The sequence below is a fragment of the Caretta caretta genome, chromosome 15 (genome assembly GCF_965140235.1).
Source record: "Caretta caretta isolate rCarCar2 chromosome 15, rCarCar1.hap1, whole genome shotgun sequence".
In the NCBI taxonomy this organism is placed as follows: domain Eukaryota; kingdom Metazoa; phylum Chordata; order Testudines; family Cheloniidae; genus Caretta; species Caretta caretta.
Genome location: NC_134220.1, coordinates 15,908,534 through 15,930,555, shown reverse-complemented (window position 1 = coordinate 15,930,555; position 22,022 = coordinate 15,908,534). Strand labels below are relative to the sequence as shown.

General features: G+C 42.1%; 1 protein-coding gene across 1 annotated transcript in view; it reads left to right on the top strand.

Moving 5' to 3' along the window:
- PPIL2 (peptidylprolyl isomerase like 2) overlaps positions 1 to 22,022 on the top strand; it is a 114,796-nt gene that overhangs the window by 6,703 nt on the left and 86,071 nt on the right. The window contains exon 6 of the mRNA XM_048821949.2: positions 21,100 to 21,151. Coding sequence (XP_048677906.1) covers positions 21,100 to 21,151 — 52 coding nt within the window. The remainder of the gene's footprint in view (positions 1 to 21,099; positions 21,152 to 22,022) is intronic.

Sequence of the window (22,022 nt, the reverse complement as noted above, 5' to 3'; positions counted from 1 at the left end):
TGTGAAGTACCATATACTTGTGAAGCATTATTGTTGGTGTTATGCTGCTGCCATTGATTTTTCTTTTGCTGTTCTTTTTAAAAAACAACAACATTAAAATATTTATTTGGGGGAATAAAAGACAAATAGTTAAAGACTTTGCAAACAGATATAAGCAAAACAAAAATAGATCAGATTTCAGGCCTACTGATCACAACTGTTCCTTTAATTATGGTCTGTGAAGGAGTCTTTCCTTGCAATATGCTCTCTAGAGTAATTGCAGTTTGTTCTTTGAGCACAAGATGGCAGTCATTACACAGAATTGTCACTAGACTGCTTTGATTTCAGTGTGCTGTGGAAAGAGATTGCTTTTTGAAATGTCTCCGGTGTCCTCTTCGATTACAGACTTCCCCAGCAGGCAGATGAGAGGAGATGCTTAAGTTGCATACAACATTCCAAACTCTAAACATGAGCAGACTCTTCTAGAGCAAATATTCTCTTCAGTATTATGCAGGCTGGTAGCAAACCTGCAAGGGTGTTAGTGTGTTGGAGAAATGATCAAAGCTCTTCTTTTGGTCAGTAGGAAAAGAGGGAACGATGGCCTTTTCATCCACTCTGCCCAGTCTGTAAGCACTTACAACCCCACAGATCAGCTAAAGGCTTTTGGAAAGTTCTTCAAAGCCAGATAGATCTATTGTTCCCAGATAGTCAGATTACCTTTAAGACACCTGTTCGTATTTAAAACCACGCAGAGCATTGTGTTTAAAAATGCTTTGTGCAAACACAAAACAAGAGGGAATAATAGAGACTACTAGCACTTAGGTATGGTCGTATTGTGTCGGAGAAACCCCTTTTCTTTTGACGCGTGGTGTGCAAGCCAGACCCAGGGAAGTTTCCCTGCTTTTCAGTAGAACATGAAGTGGTCCTGTAGCAAGGTTGTTCCATCTTACTATGTTAATTCAGTAAGCCATGTTCCGTGGTGGACCATGGCCATCACTGGCCATAATGAACATGGTGTTCTGACATGCTGACTCTTGTCTCAGGAACAGGCCTGTGTTGTAATTTCAGCTGATGAAGACTTTACTTTATAGAACTAGTGAGGCCTGTGCAAAATGTTCTTGGTGATCTCTGAGAGCACTCAGTCTGTCTGTGAGCCGTGACTCAGGTTTCCAAACTTCTGAGGCTCAGATACGCCAACCTGACTGCCCTCCTACCTCTCTTAAGTAGTAATCCCCTTCCTCCCGTAATCGCTCTCTGTGGAGAACCCAACCTCTGAAGGTTGGCGGGGAAGAGAGAAACCCTGTCTGGAGGGCCGTATCCTCTGAAGGAAGAAGTTACATACACCACTGCAGAAAAAAATGAAGACATTCCTGTTCCCTGATTGCTGAATCCATAGACAGGAGAAAGAAAGAAAAATGTCATTCCTTGTCATTGCACCTGTGGTGAGCCTAGCCTAGTATCAATGGGGTGAAGATTGGGACTGAAGAGAATTGGGAGACATTGAGTTTGGGTTTCCTGGAAGGGCATCTCCTGTACTATGTGGAGGTGGATAGTTTTGGGAGGCAGGAGGAGGAAACCTGTGCTGGGGAGAGGTTTTAAAGCCTTGAGTTTGTGCAGCCAGATCATGATTTTAGTGCCGCCTTCTTAATCCATAATTGTTTTGCCATGTTCTGTTCCTCATGCTATTTGCTTGGAGCTGAAAGCAGAAAGAAACTTTTCTGTGATGAGTTGGTGATTTATGCAGATATTTGCATCTCCAGACTTATTTAAAGAAATAAATTAAGCAAGGTTAACTGCAATGGTGGTTTCATAATCCGGACAACAAAGTTACCTTGTGTGGACTTGCTGGAAGAAAATCCGGTCCAATGAGAAGGTGGTGACATGGCTCTGAATAAATCATGTTCCCTTTTTCTGTAGTGAAGTTTAAAAACAGTGCTGGAATCTTGTATAGTTTACCCTCCAATTGTTATGGCTCACTACTAGCTAGGCATTTTAGAGGTGCTGGACAGCCACTTTTCATAGTGTTAACTATAGGCACTAAGTTTTATCTAGCTATCAAACTCTTAGGTACTTATATGACACCCTGCCCCCCCCCTCCCCCCCATCATCAATGTAGTATCTGAGCGCCTCACAGTTTTAATTTTATTTATCCACATCACAGCCCAGGGCTGCTATTCCCGTTTTACACATGGGTACTGAGGCAGAGGGAGACTAAGTGACTTTCCAAAAGTCAAGCAGGGAATATGTGGGCAGTAGGGAATTGAACCTGGGTCTCCCAAGTCCCAGGCCAGCACACCAACCACTTCCTTCCTCTTCTGAAGGAACTTACAAATGTGCCGTGGTCACAGTTATTTTTACGTATGGTTTATAAAAGCATTTTTCTTTATACCCGCCGCCCTTCCTCTGCTTCCTCATACTTTAATTCCTCCTTGTTTTTGAACATCCCTGGGAGGTACAGTGTGGATGCCAATGTCCACACAGAAGAAACAAATCTGTGTTGACCTTTCTGATTTCCTCTTTGGTTGCCCATGAGCTGCTCCAAAAGGTAATCTCATATTTCCTTACTTGGGATGTTGTGATCTAAAACACTGATGTTACTATGGTTATAATTTTGGAACCAGACTAAGCATCTCCTGCAGCTGAGCCACAACCTTTCGGGTGTTTTTGGCTGTCTTGCCTCCTGGCCTGCCTTCCCAAGACAGTTCCCCAAGCAATGTCTCTGCTGAAGTCCCATCCAACACAGAATAAGTAGAAAAACTATGGTAATCTCATTCCTTGTACTGAAATCAGCACTTTGACATCTTGGGCTCACAAAGAGTTTTGTGCTTGACAGGATGTTTTACTTAACTGGCATATGACAGCAGTGCCCAGTGTGCCCACACAAGTCAGCCAGCTGGGATCTGATGTACCTGTTTCTAAGGAATGAAGTTGTTCAGATTATATCTGGTCTGATGGAGTGTCAAATATGAGCAGATAATGGAGCTGAATTCTGCTAGAAATGTGTATATTGTGGCAAAGGAGTTTCAGGGGAGACAATTCTGAGTTGAGGAATATCTTAAAAATGGGATGAATTCATTTAACACAATTAAATAGTGCAAAGAAGAAAAATGGGGGCGCTTTTCCAATATTAATTTGTTACACTCCAGTTCACTAATATTCTGCCTTTTGTGAGGAGAGTGCACTACTGTGACCTGTGAGTTGGGTTCCTGCATCTCTACTAGAGACTTGCTCTGTAACCTTGGGCAAGTCACTTGCCTCCCCCATCTCACAAGTGTCTGAGATCTGTGTGCTTCATTATCTCCACTTTAATTATGGGAAAACTAATACTTACCAGTGTGGGGGTGTTGTAAGTTTTAGCACACTTCACAGAAATGAATGAAGAGGTGATCTGCTAGGGCACAATAAAGCATCTAATTTATTTTTAAACAATGAAAATATTTTAATCTCTGGTATCTGTTTCCTAGGGCTAATCTAAGCACAAGTTTTTTGCTACTCCTTTATCTATCTGCTTCTAAACTAGGGGTTCTCAGACTGGGGGTTATTACATGGGGGGATTGCGAGCTGTCAACCTCCACCCCAAATCCCGCTTTGCCTCCAGCATTTATAATAGTGTTAAATACATAAAAAAGTGTTTTTAATTTATAATGGGGGGTTGCACTGAGAGGCTTGCTATGTGAAAGGTGTCACCAGTAAAAAAAAGTTTGAGAGCCATTGTTCTAAACCGGTATAGATATGTGAATACAAAAATTGCATGGAGGCATCCCTTTGTCCGAGGAAGCCAAAATTCAAATGAAATCCACAGTTACTAAGGATGATTACAAAAAAATAGCATGAGCATGTAAAGACAAAAATCAGAACAGCTAAGGCACAAGGGATATTAAGGCAATAAGAAGAGGTTCTATAAATACATTAGGAGGAAGAGAAAAATGAAGGAAAGTGTAGGTCCTCTACTTTATGGGGAAGGAGAGCTGCCAAAACAGAGAGAGAACAGGTTAAAGAATATTTAGAGAACTTAGAAGTATTCAAGTCATGAGGGCCTGATGAGATGCACTATAGAATACTTATTTAACTGGAGCAATCTTGGAACATTAGCAATTATCTTTAAGAACTCGTGGAGGATGAGTGAAGTCCCAGGGAGCTGAAAAAAGGCAAACATAATACCTATCAGTAAAAAGGGGAACAAAGAGGACTCCGGGAATTCTAGACCAGTCAGCCTAACTCTGACACCCAGAAAGAATTTGGAACAAATTATTAATCAGTTTGCAAGTACCTAGAGCAGTGGTTTTCAACCTCTCTATATTTGTGGACCTCTAAAAAATTTCAAAAGGAGGTGCGGACCCCATTGGAAATCTCAGACATAATTTGTGGATCCTCAGAGGTCCATGGACTACAGGTTGAAAACCACTGTTCTATGGCAATAACAGCCTTTCACGGATCCTTTAGACAATGTCTCTGGACCCCCAGGGGTCTGCAGATCACAGGTTGAAAACCACTGACTAGAGGATAATAGTATCAGAGGGGTAGCCGTGTTAGTCTGGATCTGTAAAAGTGGCAAAGAGTCCTGTGGCACCTTATAGACTAACAGACGTATTGGAGCATAAGCTTTCGTGGGTGAATACCCACTTCGTCGGATGCATGTCACCCATGAAAGCTTATGCTTCAATAAGTCTGTTAGTCTATAAGGTGCCACAGGACTCTTTGCCGCTTTTAGATGATAATAGGGTTCTAAATAATAGCCAGCGTGGATTTAAGAACAAATCATGCCAAACCAACCTAATTTCCTTTGTTGAGAGTGTTACTGGTCTAGTTGGGGGTGGGGAGGGGGAGCAGTGAACATAAGAACAGTCATACTGGGTCAGATCAGAGGTCCATCTAGCCCAGTATCCTGGCTTCTGACAGTGGCTAATGCCAAGTGCCCTAGAGGGAATGAACAGAACAGGGAATCATCAAGTGATCCATCCCCTGTTGCCCATTCCCAGCTTCTAGCAAACAGAGGCTAGGGACACCATCCCTGCCTATCCTGGCTAATAGCCATTGATGGATTTATCCTCCATGAATTTATCTAATTCTTTTTTTAACCCTGTTGTTGTCTTGTCCTTCACAACATCCTCTGGCAAAGAGTTCCACAGGTTGATTGTGTTTGTGTGAAGAAATACTTCCTTTTGTTTGTGTTAAACCTGCTGCCTAATTAATTTAGTTCTTGTGTTATGAGAAGGAGTAAATAATACTTTATTTACTTTCTCCACACCAGTCATGATTTTATAGACCTCTATCATATGCCCCCTTAGTCGTCTCTTTTCCAAGCTGAAAAGTCCCAATCTCATTAATCTCTCCTCAAAGGGAAGCTGTTCCATACCCCTAATCATTTTTGTTGCTTTTTTCTGAACCTTTTCCAATTCCAGTATATCTCTTTTTGAGATGGGGCGACTACATCTGCACACAGTATTCAAGATGTTGGTGTGCTATGGGTTTGTATAGTGGCAATATGATATTTTTCTTTCTTATCAATCCGTTAATGATAATGCCGCTGCACATTGAGTGGATGTTTTCAGACACTAATCCACAACTCCAGATCTCTCTCTTGAGTGGTAACAGCTAATTTAAAATTAAAATTTAAATTTAAAATACATCATTTTATATGTATAGTTGGGATTATGTTTTCCAGTGTGCATTACTTTGCATTTATCAACATTGAATTTCATCTGCCATTTAATTGCCCGGTCACTCAGTTTTGTGAGATCCCTTTGTAGCTCTTCGCAGTTTGCTTTGGACTTAACTATCTTGAGTAGTTCAGTATCATCTGCAAATTTTCCCACCTCCCTGTTTACCCCTTTTTCCAGATCATTTATGAATATGTTGAATAGTACTGGTCCCAGTACAGACTCCCGGGGAACGCTGCTATTTAGCTCTCTCCATTCTGAAAGTGTGATATATCTTGATTATAGCAAGACTTTTGACACAGTTCTGTATGACAGTCCCACATTATTCTGGGATATATTAGCAGGAGTGTTGTAAGCAAGACACAAGAAGTAATTCTTCCGTTCTACTCTGGGCTGATTAGGCTTCAACTGGAGTATTGTGTCCAGTTCTGGGCGGCACATTTCAGGAAAGATGGCTTGTTAAGATAACAGGCAAGCACATCTGAAGGCAAGTTAGCTGGCTGTGCTGTACTCCGATCAGAGTGCCTAGAGCCAAACTGTAACTCGACTTGCTAAAATGCAGCTAAAGATGTTAAACTGTGTAGGCATTCAGTCTGTGGTCCCCAAAATTTTCATATCGTGCTGCCCCTCCCCCTTTCTGCACACTCCAGGAGCTGTGGTTGGCAGCAGGGCTGTGGCTCCTGGGGGATGCAGATAGGGTTAAGAGGGCTGAGGCTGGAGCCATGGCTGGGCGGGGAGCCTGGGGCTGTGGCTGGAGGTGGGGCCAGAAACCGGGGTTGCAGCCAGGTGAAGAGCAATGGCCAGGCTGAGAACCTGTGGGCGGGGACAGAGCAGGCCTGGCCTGGAGCCTGCTCTCTGCTCTCCCGAAGGCTGGCCCAGACCCTGCTTCAACCCTCAAATGTTCCTCTGCGGACCCCAGTTTGGGGACCGCTGCATTAAGTGGAGGTTTTAGTTGAGTTAAGCTAGTTTGGTTGAGCTAATTCAATTGAAATACCGCCCTTGTTTCCCTACTTTAGACAAGTTCTGATCCCTCAATTATTGCCCTGCCTCTTAAGAGCTCCAGGAAGCAACACAAAGGATTCTGGGGCATACAACTAAAGAGGAACAGTTGCAGGAGTTGATTCACTGGAGGGGAAAAGGGTGGTTGGCTATGGGGTTGCCGAGGGGTAAAGGCTGAGAATCCCCCCCGCCCACCCCGCCTTGTAGGAAAATGACCTTTCTCATTCAAAATAAACTTCCTAGTTCTGTCTGCCAAAAGTCTCACGTAGCTTAAAAGGATGGATGTTTTTAAGTCTCTCACTCTCTTGAGAATATTTTACTTAAAATAAATAGGTGGGGTGAGGGATTGAAATGTCTCCAGTATGTGGCTAATATTAACCTGAGAGACTCAGCATCCATACAAAAAATCCTGGATATAGGGGGTTCTCTAGGAAGACAGACGCTTGCTTTCTCCCACTGTGCCTGTCAGCTCTGCTCTCATAAAAGTGTATCAAGAAGGTGATTGTGGTACGCTTCAATGCCCCGTCTCAGAAGAGTGGGACTGCAGAGAGAGTACAATTAGTGCCTCCTCAATCATAACACTGCTGGTGGGTCCAATTTTAAGTCTGTGAGCCTTGACAATGTACCTTTTTAATCCATTGTTTGAAAGAAAAGCTGAACAATGTGCACATAGTAATGTGATGCCTGGCTGAGCAGGTGGTGTGCAGTCTTGGAGTTGGTGGGGGATGCCGTGGCTTTGTTACATTCAGCACTTTAATTTCTTTGAAACTTGTAACGTGGGCATGAATGGGATAAAAATTGTTCCCAGCAGAACCATCTCTGTTCATTTCCTGATGATGATCAATTGTTTTCAAAGCAGCATAAATTTCTGGTGAAACTAACACGAAAAAACTTTCCAAAGTACCTTTTAGCTTCTAATTAAAAAGTGAGTGTTGCAGCTGATTTAATTCATTTATATATTTAAAAAAACCCTCATTCATATTTACTTCTTACAATGGCGGATTAGGCACTGGGTCAATGGGGCCCATGTCTGGGGCCCCGGCCAACTGGGGAGCCCTGGAAAAATGGGCAACCCTGCACCCTGACCTGCTCCGCATGACGGGCACTCATGCTGGGGAGCAGGGTCAGGGCACGGGGGCTTGCCCTGCTCTGCCTGCCCGCCTGGCACTCTAGTCGGGGAGCAGGGTCGAGGCACGGGGGCTTGCCAGGCTCCACCTGCCCGCCTTGCGCTCCAACCGGAGTGGGGCAAGTCCCCGTGCCCCAACCCCATTTCCCTTGCAGGAGCATCATGGGTGAGGGGAAACACACTGCAGGCAGAAGGGGTGGGGAGGGGTCCCCACTTGCTCTGGCCCAGGGGCTTCACAAAACCCTAATCCACCCCTGGTTTCTCAGACCCTTTACAAATTAGATCTTTGCCCATTATCAAGGGCTTAATAGTTGTTCCAAATGCTAATGGATATTGCTTGTGTCTTGTTAGGCTATGTCTACACTACAGACCTTACAGCGGCACCACTGTGCCACGTGTAAGGTTTCCTGTGTAGCTGGTCTGTACTGACGGGAGAGAGCTCTCCTGTCGGCATAATTAAACCACCTCCAATGAGCGGCAGTAGCATGTCTCCCACCGACATAGCACTGTCCACACTGGCACTTTTGTGAGTGAAACTTATGTCAGTCATGGGTGGTTTTTTTTCCACACCCCTGACCGACAAAAGTAGACAAAGCCTTAGTTCTGGCTATTATGGAAACAGATTTTGGGTTTTTTTGCTCAAGTAATTAAAATTCAGTCCATCCCAGAGAAATTATCTGTTGCACTAAATGTGAGAGGCTGGTTTGTCAGGTTAATTGAAACAATATGAAAAAGGTTGACTTCATTGTCTGCAGATGTATTCACTGCACTCTGTTTAAAAAAAATACTTATTGCTTTTTTAAAAAAAATTTTTTTTGGCTGTTGAAATAGGGGAAATCCTGCTGGAAAAAGATGCAAAAGTTAGAACGAAGGTGAAACTTCCTTAAACATCTCAATGCTTTTTAAAATCTGTTTATTTTGAGAACATAGAAAAAGAAATGGAAAAAATTGACAAGACCAAGTCAAGAAATTAGATCATAAATGATTTAGGCATTGACTCATATCATAGGGCTCTTCTTGCCTTCTTGTTTTACAGTATTCTGGTAAAAGAAACCACATGGTGTAAAAACTGTGAGGAGGGTGTATTGATGTATTGAAGGAATGGCTGCCAGATCTTCAGCAAATCTGTGACAGTTTTTACAACTCACTAGAAGTTAGATTCCACATTTGCCTTTCAAATCAACATTGGACCAAATCTTTCAGAAATGAGCTATGATAGATAAGCTGCATGGACCACATTCATATCTCTTTGAACTCGGTGTTAGACAATAAGACAAGGATAATCAAAATTAAAGGGACATTCAGCCTTTTTTAATAGGTTGGATGGTATGGATGTCTTGCCTGAGTCTGAAGATGACAAGTACCCTTGCTGGTTAAATGAAAGATGATTTTGCTTTTTCATCTTAGTCTTTGTGAATGGTGTAATAAGGAAAATATTATCAGATGGAGAGCCTTTGGAACCTCTTGCACATAGGCTGTCTCCACATTAGTTTTCTGTTTCTGCTGTGCCAGGATCCCCTAATCATTAGGGAATATAATCACACTGATCAGATACTGTTCTTTAGCAAGATAAATTCAGCAGTGCTGCCCATTCCTCCCAGTATGGATCTTTTTTTGCTTAAGACCTGGAGTATAGGCCTTGAAATCCAAATGATCAAAAATGTCCCCTGACAGCCTGTGGGAGAGCAGGAACTTCCACTAGCAATGGAATACTTTCTCTATGGGTACCTGAAAATGGATGATCACTTCTCAGTAGTATGGTAGCTTCAGGTTTCACCTGTCTGAAGCCCAGCCAAAGGTATAATCCGAAATTCAGGTCTTCTCTGGAGGACACTTTTCAAGGATCTATGCTGATGAAGAGGATGGGGCATTTGTGGCCCTAGAATCCAAAATGAATGGCTTTGTTTGTGACTTGTGCAACTTTCGATTGAGTCTTCAAATATTTTGCAGGTGGAAATGTTACACTATGTGTACCTTTTTACTTTTTTGGTAAACTTGCCAAGTAGGGTCTTCGGAAACTTGGCGCAAGGGAGTTTCTTTGACTGTTTTAGTTCTAATACAAGATTCAGTGAAGAAAAATACACAGGTTCTCTGTGTGTAGAATAACTTAATACAAAGTAGAGAACAATTACCTTTCATGAGGAAGCTGTGTTAGTGGAAGCTAACCTAAAGAGATTTGGTTTGGGTATGATGTGGCCACGCTGTGGCTTTCACATACTTCAGAAAAAGTGAGAAAAGGAGAATAATCATAAGCATATCTGTTTGGCTACATGGTCTGTGTAGGATAGGAAAGAAGGTTCAAAATTATGTACTGGGACTGCTTAAAGATACTACCCAGTGCCTGTTGGGACACGATTGCCAAACTGTCTGATTTCTCTCAGTAACTCGCCCTTCTGGTATTTCCAGAAGCGGAGATGCTTTCGTAGATAAGAATAAGCCAGGGAGAATGCCTTCTGGTAACGCTGGTGACTATATTCCCATGGCCTATGTTTGCAGCAGTGTTTCAGGAGAGAGTGGGTTTTTTTTTTTTTCTGTACAGAGCTGTGAATAGATCTCTCCAGGTATGTTTACAATTGGAGAGGGTAAGAGGCCTCTGGATCAAATATCTTGAGGATGAACCTGCAGGAACTTGTGCCTATTCTGTGTGCCAAGTTTCATATGAAGCCCTTTTCAGCAAGATAAACTATTTAATATGTAGTGCTTGGACCACATTTTCCTTATTGCCTCATTTGCTTCAGAAATTAGTAGATCTCAGTCAGCAATCTAAATGTTAATCTAAACACTAATTTTGTTGCAAAAGGCCCAGCTTTTGTTTTGCTAGCATGTCCATGCACATCTTCTCGGAAGAGTGTTGGGACCCCTGCTATGTTCATTGAAACCGCAGGCGGTCCCCACAAAGCATGCTATCCCATTTTATTCTTAGTCCTTTTGTAACGCACACCATGTATCACAACTTCAGGGGAAACAAGAACTGAGCTGAAATGTGGCACTGGAAAAGCATCAACAAGGATCAACATGTATAAGGAAATCTTCAACTGTTAAGGAATTATTTTGGATGAATTAATCCTGCCTCTGGTTGTCTTGATCCCTGAATGATGTTTGTGGCATATAAGATACCAGTAAGAGACTTAACTGAACTGCCACAAAATGCCTTGAGACTTCAGTGTTAAAACAGAACTAATAGAAATTGCTTAAAAATTGAACATCTCTGTTTTAAAAAAAAAAAAAAAAATCCCAAAGGGTAGGTACTGCAAGATTGACAGTTAAATATTTGTTGTTTGTATTGTGGTAGTGTCTGGGGGACCCGCATTGCTCTAGGTGCTATACAAACACAAAATAAGACAGTTCCAGCTGTAGATGAGAAGATGGAGAGGTAATATCTTTTATTGGGCCAACTTCTTTTGGTGAAAGAGACAAGCTTTTGAGCTACACAGAACTGCTCTACAGGTTTGGGAAAGATAGTATGTTTATCACTATTTGTGATAGTGTTAGAAATAGTGATTTGCAACTTCTCATGGTTGAGCAAAGGTATTAAAAACTATAACAACTTTTTTGCACTGAATCCCTGTTAATCTTTCCTCATATATCATTCTCTGTACTTTAAATAAACAAACAAAAAAAGATGCGACCTGCACACTTTGAATGGATGTGTTGAATACTGTGTCATCCCCTTACCTTGGCTTCTGGGGAATTCACTGCTGCAGTTGAAGGCACAGTTTAAAAGATTTGCAGGTATTAACATGAAAGGGTTTGAGCATTCCTTTCAGCATCCCGTTATTTACTCTTCTTAAAGTTGTGTCAAAAGATCATCTTTTTGTGTACAGTAAAACTATTAATATTTTATTTGGCTACTGCTCATATGTTTGCCAGGTACCCCACAGAAACATGTTCAGACATAGATTCTGCCCAGAGAACAATCTAAATTCGACATGCCATAATGAGTTATGGTCATAAAGAAAATTAATATAAGGAGCAGGAGGCTGGAGGGAATGAAGGTGACAGTGATAAGATCACTTGGTTACCAGGGTTAGTGGGCTGTGTCCTTATCTGGAAAATTGTCATTTTTTTTTGTTTTTTTTTTTAATATATATATAGTTTTTTCTCTCCCTGCCCTCCTTCCTCCCCACTCTCACTTCTCGTAATGGACATGGATCAGTTACCTGTAGGTTGTTTTTCCTTTCTCTAGGTGTATATATTACAGGTGGTGACACACCTGTAGCTTGCCTGAGTGTATCTATTTTAAAAAGTCATATTTGGTTCCTTGTGATGCAGCCAAAAGGTAAAACTCTGAAAAACACTTTATTATTTAAATTTACAGTGAACAGGAAGGCTAATTAAAAAAGCACAGCAAGGTGCTGATTAAGCTGCTGTACCTTCCTGGTCCTCTGGATCTGGGGAATGACCGGTAGTTTTGCTATTCAGTAGACTAGCTCTGGACACGCACTCATAAATAGAAAAGGAGTACTAGTGGCACCTTAGAGACAGACCAATTTATTTGAGCATAAGCTTTTGTGAGCTATAGTAGCTCACGAAAGCTTATGCTCAAATAAATTGGTCTGTCTCTAAGGTGCCACTAGTACTCCTTTTTCTTTTTGCGAATACAGACTAACACGGCTGCTACTCTGAAGCACTCATAAATGTATCCTGTTATTCCTAATGCATTATTTCTCCTAGAGTAAATAAGTATTTGCATTTAGATTTTACAGACTGAACAGATGATCTTCTCCCCCCCACACTTCTTGTTTTGGTGGAAGATGGGGTACATTAGATGCATTTTTGTGTTTGTGACACTTGGAAGCCATGAAACGTTGTAGCCTTAGATGAGATTCAGTATGAGGCTCCCTACAGATCTTCTCCTGTCCAGACAAAATTTGAGACTTATGGCTTTTCAGTACTTCTGTGTTTCTGTATTTTCCATAAACTGTGTTGGATTTGGCTATGGTTACTGCATTAAAATTACAGGTCTAATATTTTATATTGTACAATAGAACCTCAGAGTTATGAACACCACAGTTGCGAACTGACCAGTCAACCACACACCTCATTTGGAACCTGAAGTATGCAATCAGGCGGCAGCAGAGACCAAAAAAAAAGCAAACGCAGTACATTACTCTGTTAAATGTAAATTACTAAAAAAAAAAAAAAAAAAAAAGGGGGAAAGCAGCATTTTTCTTCTGCGTAGTAAAGTTTCAAAGCAGTAGGAAGTCACTTGTAAACTTTTGAAAGAAGAACCATAAAGTTTTGTTCAGAGTTACGAACGTTCATAGTTATGAACAACCTCAATTCCCAAGGTATTCGTAACTCTGAGGTTCTACTGTACTGTTCATTCTCTTTCCATACATCTTTTATTAACATTTCCTTTGTTATGGCAGTGCTTTTGCCAGATTCTGAGAGTCAAGCTTATATCATCAAGCAAATCTCTGCAATCCTAAAGGCAGGACTCTGACTAATGTGGAGTGTCAGTTTAATTAAATATTTACTGTTGGGACATGATGGCCTGGAAGTGGCTAATGAGAGATGCCCCTTTTCACTTCCAAGCTATCAGCCCAAGTCTGGATCTACTTTGTCGTGAATGAAAGTCATTATCAACTAAAAGCTGTTGTTTGACCTGTGGAATGAATTGATGGTATTAGTCTAGCTCTGAATGGACAATTGTCCATGTGATAAAATACCATCACGGCTGGCAGTCATGCTAGGAGTTTCAGCTGAGTAGCTGTAGCTGGAATGGATCTGGAGACTGAACTATCTTCTCACCCCTAGACCAGGTACCTCCAAGGCAGCATTGAGGCATACTGGTAAATCTTAACTGGGGTTAGGCTTGCACCTCTATTTCCCACAGTGTATCTGTTGCATGCACTCACGAAAGACTTTGTCTCCAAGGCTGTCAGTGTGGCACCTTTCACCAGCATTAAATTCACTTTAAAATGTTAAGTAGTACTCAATATGCCTGCTGCTCTGCAATTAAAACTGAAACAGCCAAGCAACGTCATCTGCATTTTTCTTGAATGTCCAGTGACTGGAAAAGTGGTGCGGTTGGTTCTCGAAGTTCAAAGACGGGAAACTAAGAACAATAGGTTTGTGATTTCTAAAAGAACCTGAAGTGAAAGTATAGATGCAGGCAGAAATTCAGCAATGGGTACGTAAGACACACATCCATTTTTATCTTTTGTACCTGCTTTTTTTCCCATCTCTAGTATCCCATTTTGGTGGTTCTCAGCATACAGTAGGGCCAAAGTCTCTTCACTACTGCGCCTTGTCCATTATGCTACAGGATTTGTCTGTGGCTGACCAGTTCAGGGTCTGATGCTTCTGACTCTTCATTGATCTTGCCATCATAGTTGAATTTGCAGAGATTTTTATCCATGATGGCATCGCTCCCTGTTCTTGTCCCTGCCTGCCATAGGCTATTAGGTAGAGCTTCTGATTACTAGGTGACTAACATTTTTTAACATTAACTCAGTTAAGGAATCTGGAAAGCTCTGCATTTAGTAAGTAAAACCCTTGCTGCTCCCCACCATCACTATCCATGAGAGGTTGAAGAACAAAATGAGTCTGTTTTGATTGTTTTTCAGACTGGTATGTATCCAACAGAGTCAAAATCTTATTAGCAACAAGTCTTTAACAGGGGAATGAAGAACATGTTGACATGGACCAAAGGGATTCAGAGTGTGTAACTAATTGATGTGCAGGGATTATAGGTTATATCTTCATGAGTCACACGCATCAGTGACAAAGGGTGATTTTAATTTTAAACAATCAGCATGCTTCATCCAAAAGCTTCCCTTCCACATCCCAGGAGGAATGGATTGTATCAGCTGACAGACTAGAGAGAACTCTGTGGTGGGGCTTGTTAATGCTTGCTAGAAAGTAGGTCATGGCCAAAAGTAGCCTGACTGGCTTTGTTGGAAGTGTGTCTCAAAAAGGGAGGGAATCTGCTGAGGGGAAAGCTCAAATAGTTTTTCCAATCCTCGTTGTTTAACAGCTGATATTGTGTTTTAACCCTGCTTTCCAGTACTAGTACATAAAAGTATCCTTAAAAGAATACTAGCTTTTATTTCTGCCTGGGAAAATATTTATGGCATAAATTTAATCTTGGATGCGAGATTTGGTGATAAATTTAAAATTTCAAACAGATTGTGCCTTTTTATTAAACTTTGTTTTTTCTTTCCTGAATTCTATTTTCATTGAACAGTTACTGAGACTTGACAGTAATCTTTGAAGAATATTAGTTTTAGAAACAGTTTTGCTCCTCCACCATATATTTTGCACTTCAGTTCTCTCTTGTGCTTTATTCCTGATAATATATGCATGAAAAACAAGTATTTTTCCCCCTTTAAGAGCTCATCTGCTGTTGCTACAGCTTCTCCATCTGAAGTCTAAGTCCTCTGCCTGTGGCATAATGATCATTTCCACAGCAACAAATTGTGCTATCGAAAATAGGAGGCTTTGACTTTTGGTGCTGAATAAGTATAACAGGAGCATATTTAACCCTTAGAACAGACTATACTGTTTTCAAATAAAATAAAGATTATGAGAATTAAAAATGCAGAAAATATGCTATGGGATCCAAATTATGTCTAAAAAGAATTTCCTTTCATAATTTTCAGTGGGACACATGCAGATCTTTAAAAAGCCAACATACTGGAAATACTGCCTTTCTGGCTGGACTTCCCCTCCATAACTTTTCCTTGCTCAGAGTTTATAAACAGAGGACCTGATCCTGCAAACACTTTCTCAGGCCAGAACCCCCTTTTAGGCAATGGGGACTATGCCTGCATTGGGCCCTCGTCCAGCAACCCTTAGAGCTTTCAGGCTCTGAGGTTTGAAAAGCCTGCTTTGTGTAACGAGCCTGGTCTTTGCTACATGCAGAGGGAAAAGGAGATGATGATTAGTTAATAGACTTTTGAAAACAAAAACTGGTGTTTTGCCTACTACATAACCCCAGCCCTCCTATATATGTCTGTTTACAGCCTTGTCTCCTCCCCACCTTCTAAATCTAAACAGTTAGTACAAATGCCTCCTGTGGGTAACAGGAAGTTGCCTCATGGCTCAGACAGCAGGCAACACTTGAGTGCAAAGTCATTGTCACCTGAGCCTGTGTGTGATGCCTCTTAGGGTACATCTACATTGCAATAACAAACTCCTGGTACCATGTTTCAGAGCCTGGGGCAATTAACTCAAAGCTCGCAGGGCTTGTGCTGTGGGGCTGAGAATTGCAGTGTAGGTGCTCAGGCTCATGGGGAGGGTTCAGGGCTTGGGCTCCAGCCCTAGCCCGAACATCTACACTGCAACGTTTTCCCTGCAGCCCAAGCCCTGCGAGTCCGAGTCAGCTGACCCGGGCCAGCTGCCACTGCGCAGCTGGTCTTTTATTGCAGTGTAGGTGTACCCTTAAGGTATGTCTACACAGCATTTTGGAGTGAGCCTCTGAGCCTGGGTTGACAGACTTGGGCTAGTGGGGCTTGCATTAGCCCTCTAACAATAGCTATGTAGGCAGCACTTTGAAGCTGTAGTTTGAACTGGAGCTTGGGTTCTGAAGCCTGATGATGCGGATGGGCTTCAGAGCCCGAGCTCCAGCCCAAGCAGCAACTTCAAAGCACTCTCTCTTCAGCTACTTCTAGAGCATTAGCACAAGCCCTGCTAGGCTGAATTTGTCAACTGGGCTGGGAGGCTTGCTCCTGCTCAGTCCAGAATGCTGTGTAGACATAACCTCTGAAATGTCTGAGCTCTGCTAGACTGGTCAGTGAAATGCCAAGCACACAACTTTGTTCTGGGTTTCTCATATTGTTGCATTGCACTGGCCCCACGTTTTAAGGGATCATACACCACTTGTACATAGAGTACTTGGGGTGAAGGAGAGGCCAAGCACTGTGTACACTTTAGGCATAAAAAAAAAAAGCTGATTTCTATACTTTTGAGAAAGGTTAAACTCTCTCTCTGTGCTAACAATGATTAACAGACCCTAAATGTTAATCCCAGTTGGTTCCTGTATACTCGGACGGACGCACCCGTCTGAACTCTTGTATTGCTTTCGTTGAGAGAGAGTGAGAATTGTGTTTGTGTGTGGTGGGAAAGAGTCTTCCGCTGGTGCTAGAGCAGTGGTTCTCAACCTACTGATCATTGGGGGCTGCCTATGTGGCCCAGAACGTGTTACCTGGGCCACAGGTTGAGAACCACAGCACCGCCCCACAGACCTCTATGCCCAGCACCTCCCACCCAAAGACCCCTCCATAGAGTGGGGCCATCAGTGGAGCCCTGGGTCGGGCAGCAGCCCCCACCCTGGACTTGGGTGGGCAGCCGGGTGGCAACCCAGATCCCGACCCCATGGTGCTGGGTGGCAGCCTGGATCCCAGACCCTGACCCCGCGGAGCAGCCCCATGCAGACTCCATTTGCAGGGAGTGCGCAGATCCACTGGGTGTCTTGGCAAGCTAAGAGCACGTCTGGTCAACGGCCACTGGATGGGCAGACTCCCTCAGTATGCTATGAATAATGCCCTAGAGCATCTATGGCTAGCAAGGGTGCTAAGAACCCTGGGATACTCCCCCAGAACCAACCATGCCTGACTTGTATCTGTAGTGCACTGAGGACACATCCTCAAAGGTATGAGGCATAGCAATGTGTTGTGGACACCCAAGCTCAAGCTTCGAAAGAGCAGGTTTGCAGGCATGGGTCACTCACTCCCGGGTTTGCTGTGCAATGGAAACATACCCTGTGTGTCCTTACACATACACACAAATATAGGCGAGGCGGTAGCACTGCCTGTTAAGGTTGCCCAACACTTCCCATTACAAGACCCTTTTTTACAGTTGTTTATAACTTTCCCAAACTTTAATCATTTGGGTTGAAATGTTCCCTGCCAGGTATTTGCCTCAGGCTGAATTTCATTTTATAGGGGCTTCAGCCAAAATGGGCTCAGCTGTATCCAAGAAATTAGGAGAAAATGTTGTTTTTGCCCTTATTTAAAATAAATAAATAAATAAAAATTCTGGTGACTTTTTCTTTGGACAGCTGTACTGCCCCTAGGCTTTGGAGCAGGGACTTGACGTTTGCCAGAGGGTGGCCTTTGTGTCAAGCATGTGCTTTTTGCCTTTCCAATGAAAAGCCACCCAAATCTGGCCAAGTTTTAAGCCTTTGCAATTTTGAACATGCTCTGTAGAGACTCTGTAGATTTTAGGGGCTGAATTTCCTGAAGATTCTGTCCGTGCTGCACATGCTCCAGCCCAGAGCTGAGCCAGACTTCCTCTGAAATTTTTGGTCTGGGTTGCTGTAGGCTACATCGGGTGCTAGCATCTCAACTGAGAGCAGAGGCACTCTCTTCTATGCTCTGAGTGCCTGCCTGGGCCCAGCAGGGGAATGTGGTGGAGGAAGCTACTGATTTGAATGCAGAAGTGGTTAGAGCAGATTGGGACAAGGAGTATGGGGGGCAGTCACTGCGACTGAAGGGTGGTGAGGACAGGTAGGGGAAACTGGGAGTTGGCATGTGTGGAGACTGGGAATGATTGGGCAAGGAAACTAGGAGTAGGAGGGAGATGGGGGGAAGACTAGAAGCCAGTAGATGGAGTGGGGAACTGAAATTGGATAAGGAATCTTATAGGGAGGAGACTGGAACTGAGAACCAGTGAATAAGCAAACTTAATTCTGGCATTTTCTAACTTCTTCGAGAGCTTGAGTTGCCCACTGTAACAATATTCTTTTAATGTAGTTTTTGTGTAGTTAATGTATAACATGAGTGTGAATTAGCCTCTTCCTGATTCTGAGATGTCTTTGTAATGTAGCGCATACTGATCAGCTGGCTATGTTCAGTCAGTCACATCTTTTTGTCTTTATATTACAGATTCACATTACCTATGAATACTATCAGTTTGAGGTGTTGGCCCATATTATTTTTGGATGCTGACATTAGGCCTTGCAACATGAGCCATTTTATCTAGAAATAAATTGTTTACTCGCTCTCGTCCAAAAGATGTGACCTGTGGCACAGTACTGTCTCCTGGGATACTGGATAGGAGCCTGAGGCCATGATAGTGCTTCTAAGGACATAATACATCTTGACTAATAAAATAATGTGCTAAAACTTTTGCTAGTGCTGATCGACTCTAGTTGGAAGCAGAAAATGCAGTCGAGTACAACAGTTTGGATCCTAAATCATGGCTAGGGTCTCTGTCTGAGGACTGCCTCTGTTTGAGCTGCAGCTTCTTGCTTTGTTCACAGATGGCCTGCTCTCCTCTTTTGAGAGCAGAGGGAGACTACATCTCTTTCTAGGTCTTCTTTAAACTGATCTTAACTGAGGTTTTTCAATATTTCAAGAGGTGGTGTCTCTCTAAAGGAGTGCATCCTTAGATTTAACATTTGGGCTGTTTTGTTGAGCATGCATTTGTGGATATGTTTTGTGTTAATATCTCTAGGCAGGACAAAGCCATCCAAACACATCAGTTTACATTGTCAGCTCTACATTGTCTCCCTCCATTTCCTCAATAATTTTTCTTTCCTAGTAAGAAATCCTACTTTAGATTGGACATGCAGTGCTTTGCCATTGCCGTTACTACGCCTTCCTGCAGATGGTGTCTGTCTCGCCTGAGAACCACAACATAAGAACCACCATATTGGACTTGCATCCTCTAATTACTGGGCCGGAGACAACGCTAACAAACTAGCATGTTCATTCTCTCTCCCATTTTTTTTCCCTTGTTCCTCTTGGTAGTAAACTAGGCAGATGGTTACCTTTGTGGCAGCTAATTAATGCTGCGACTTGACAAAACAATTTGAGAGGCAGCCTTGTATTTAAAAAAAAGCCCAGCTGTCATAGAAGAATGAGCCAGCTGTCCTATCTTGTAGTTTTCTGATCAAGGAACATAAGTCTTGATTAGACACACAAAATGTGGTCGTGTGACTTTTTATGTAACCACTATGTGCCATCAAAATTGAGCCAACAAGTCTTTGCACAAAGCTTATGCAGATCTACAAACAGTAATGAGTAGAGACCTGTCTAGGGATACAAAGAGGAATATAGCTCTCTGCCTTCTTTATTTGTTGATTAATTGATGGTCTGAAAGCAGGACTAGTTGTCTTTTAAAAGGCCTTTGTTGTAGGAGCTCCTCGCAGGAAATCTGGCAGTGACTAAATTTTTCTGGCAGCCTGTATGTTCCTCAGACTAAGCTTTTTTATTGTTATTTCTGAGGTCCTGACTCAGCTTACAAACCTATGGTCCATCATGATACATTGTATTGGTAGGCTTGATACTGCGAGTTTCGGGAGGTGTCCATTTTAGTTTTACTTGCATTACTAATAGCCATTCTTACCTAAATTCTTAGGGTTGTAAGGGCCTGATCCTATGAGGTGCCCTCAGGCCATTGAAGTCAATGGTAGTTGAGGGTGCGCTGCGCCTGAAAGAGGAAGGCACTCAGCTACAGGATTGGGCACTAAGGTCTGATGATCAAACACTTACTTCTGTCCTATTGAAATAAATGGGGCTCTGTGCTGGAGGATCTCTATGCTCATGTAGAGCCCTGTTGATTTCAATAGGACTTTGCTGTGGCCTGCCTGCAAAGATCAAATTGCAGGATCAGGGCCTGAGAGACTCCCTGTCAAAGCACTCTCTATTCAGGTGAGGAAAAAAAAAAAGTAATTTAATTAGTTCTAGTAGGCCAACTTAATCTTCCCCTTAACTCTAATTCTCAGTCATAAAATCCATGGAACCCTTGCTACAGTATCAGCTGTATTAAAAATTCGTAATGATCAAAAGTATACATTTCCCAAGAGTTCAGATCACCATTCTTCATTACTTCTGATGTTTTGCTAGTTAGTATGTGGGCTGACGAATAGTCTGTTAAAGCAAAAGATAAACGATAGTTACTTTAGTCACATAATAATAAATGTAATCACAAAAATAGTTTGCTTGCTTTACGCTCTCCAGCAGAAATGCCTTTCAGAGTTGTCACTTTTAATCAACAAGAATAGCTTTCAATATAATGTATTTGCTGCAAGTTATTGCCTCTCATCTTTTCATGCTGACCCCCTTTTTAATTTGTGCTGAGGCAAAGTATAAATTGAACTATTTCATCTCAGGTTTATTACATTTGTATTAGGACAATACTGTATCAAGCTACAATACTGTAATGTGTTTCCCTGTTCTCAAGTTCCCTAAATATGATTTCTGGGGATTGGCTCTATCCTCTTTCATTTCCAGAGTTACTGTGATAATATAACAGGCAGTTTATTATTGATGATGATGCAGTCAGTGTAATAATAACAAGCTTCATTAATGCCATGGTATTATTTTATTTCTGAGGTCAGTGTTAGCAGTGATTAATTTTTCCATATTTTATTGTATCCCTTAGAAACTAGATGCCAAATCTCTTGTCAAACTAAACTTCGCTAAAAACAATGAAGGTGAGTTGGTGCATTCTTTATTTTTTCTGAACGCTTTTACAAAGCAGGATTATTTTATAGCTATAGGTTCATGTACTAAAATAATTTGTGTTTCCTTCCATGTAGGATCCATAATTTTATTTTTGAGCCTGTCACTGTTGGAATCAACATGTTCTTCATTAAGGCCCCATTTCTGTCACCCTTACATTGAGTAGTTTCTATTTCTGAAAGTAATCCCATTTCGTTTTGTGACTGCTTGCCGAGTAAGGTACTACATGATGAGAGTAAGTGTTTCTGGAAGGATGAAATTACATGGTGTGATATCTTTAACCGATACCCATAACTATTATAGCCAATTTACTACAAGAATCTGAGCCTGTACCTTAACCCTGGCTTACTTTAGTATTCTGAGATAATGTGCAACAGAATATAAAAGAATAAAGTCTTCATTAATGTTGCAGTGTTATGTCACAGCAGAATTAGAAGCACATTAGCCTGGAAAAGATGTTAATTTTCCCATGCTACTTATTCCCCAGCTTCCCAGTCAATTCAGTGGAATAGTCTCTGGGTTTTAAAAGACCAAGGGAAAGGGAGATGCTACCTTCGCTAAGGATATAGTAACATTGTGGGAAAGGGAGACCCTCATGTAGAAGTTGATGGAGCTTGTTGTAAGTCCAGGGGGTGTTGTGACTCAGCAGACCTCACTGATCCTCCTTATCAGTCTTCCATGATTTGAACTCCATTTTGAAGACACTGGTAAAATTGGGGGCAAAATGCTCAATAAATCATTTGACAACTCAGGATAATTGTTTTCTGAGGAACTTGTTCATGGCGTCTTCCGAATAACAACCTGTTAGAGAAGAGCCTGTGATTGTGCTTCTGCTGGTTTAGA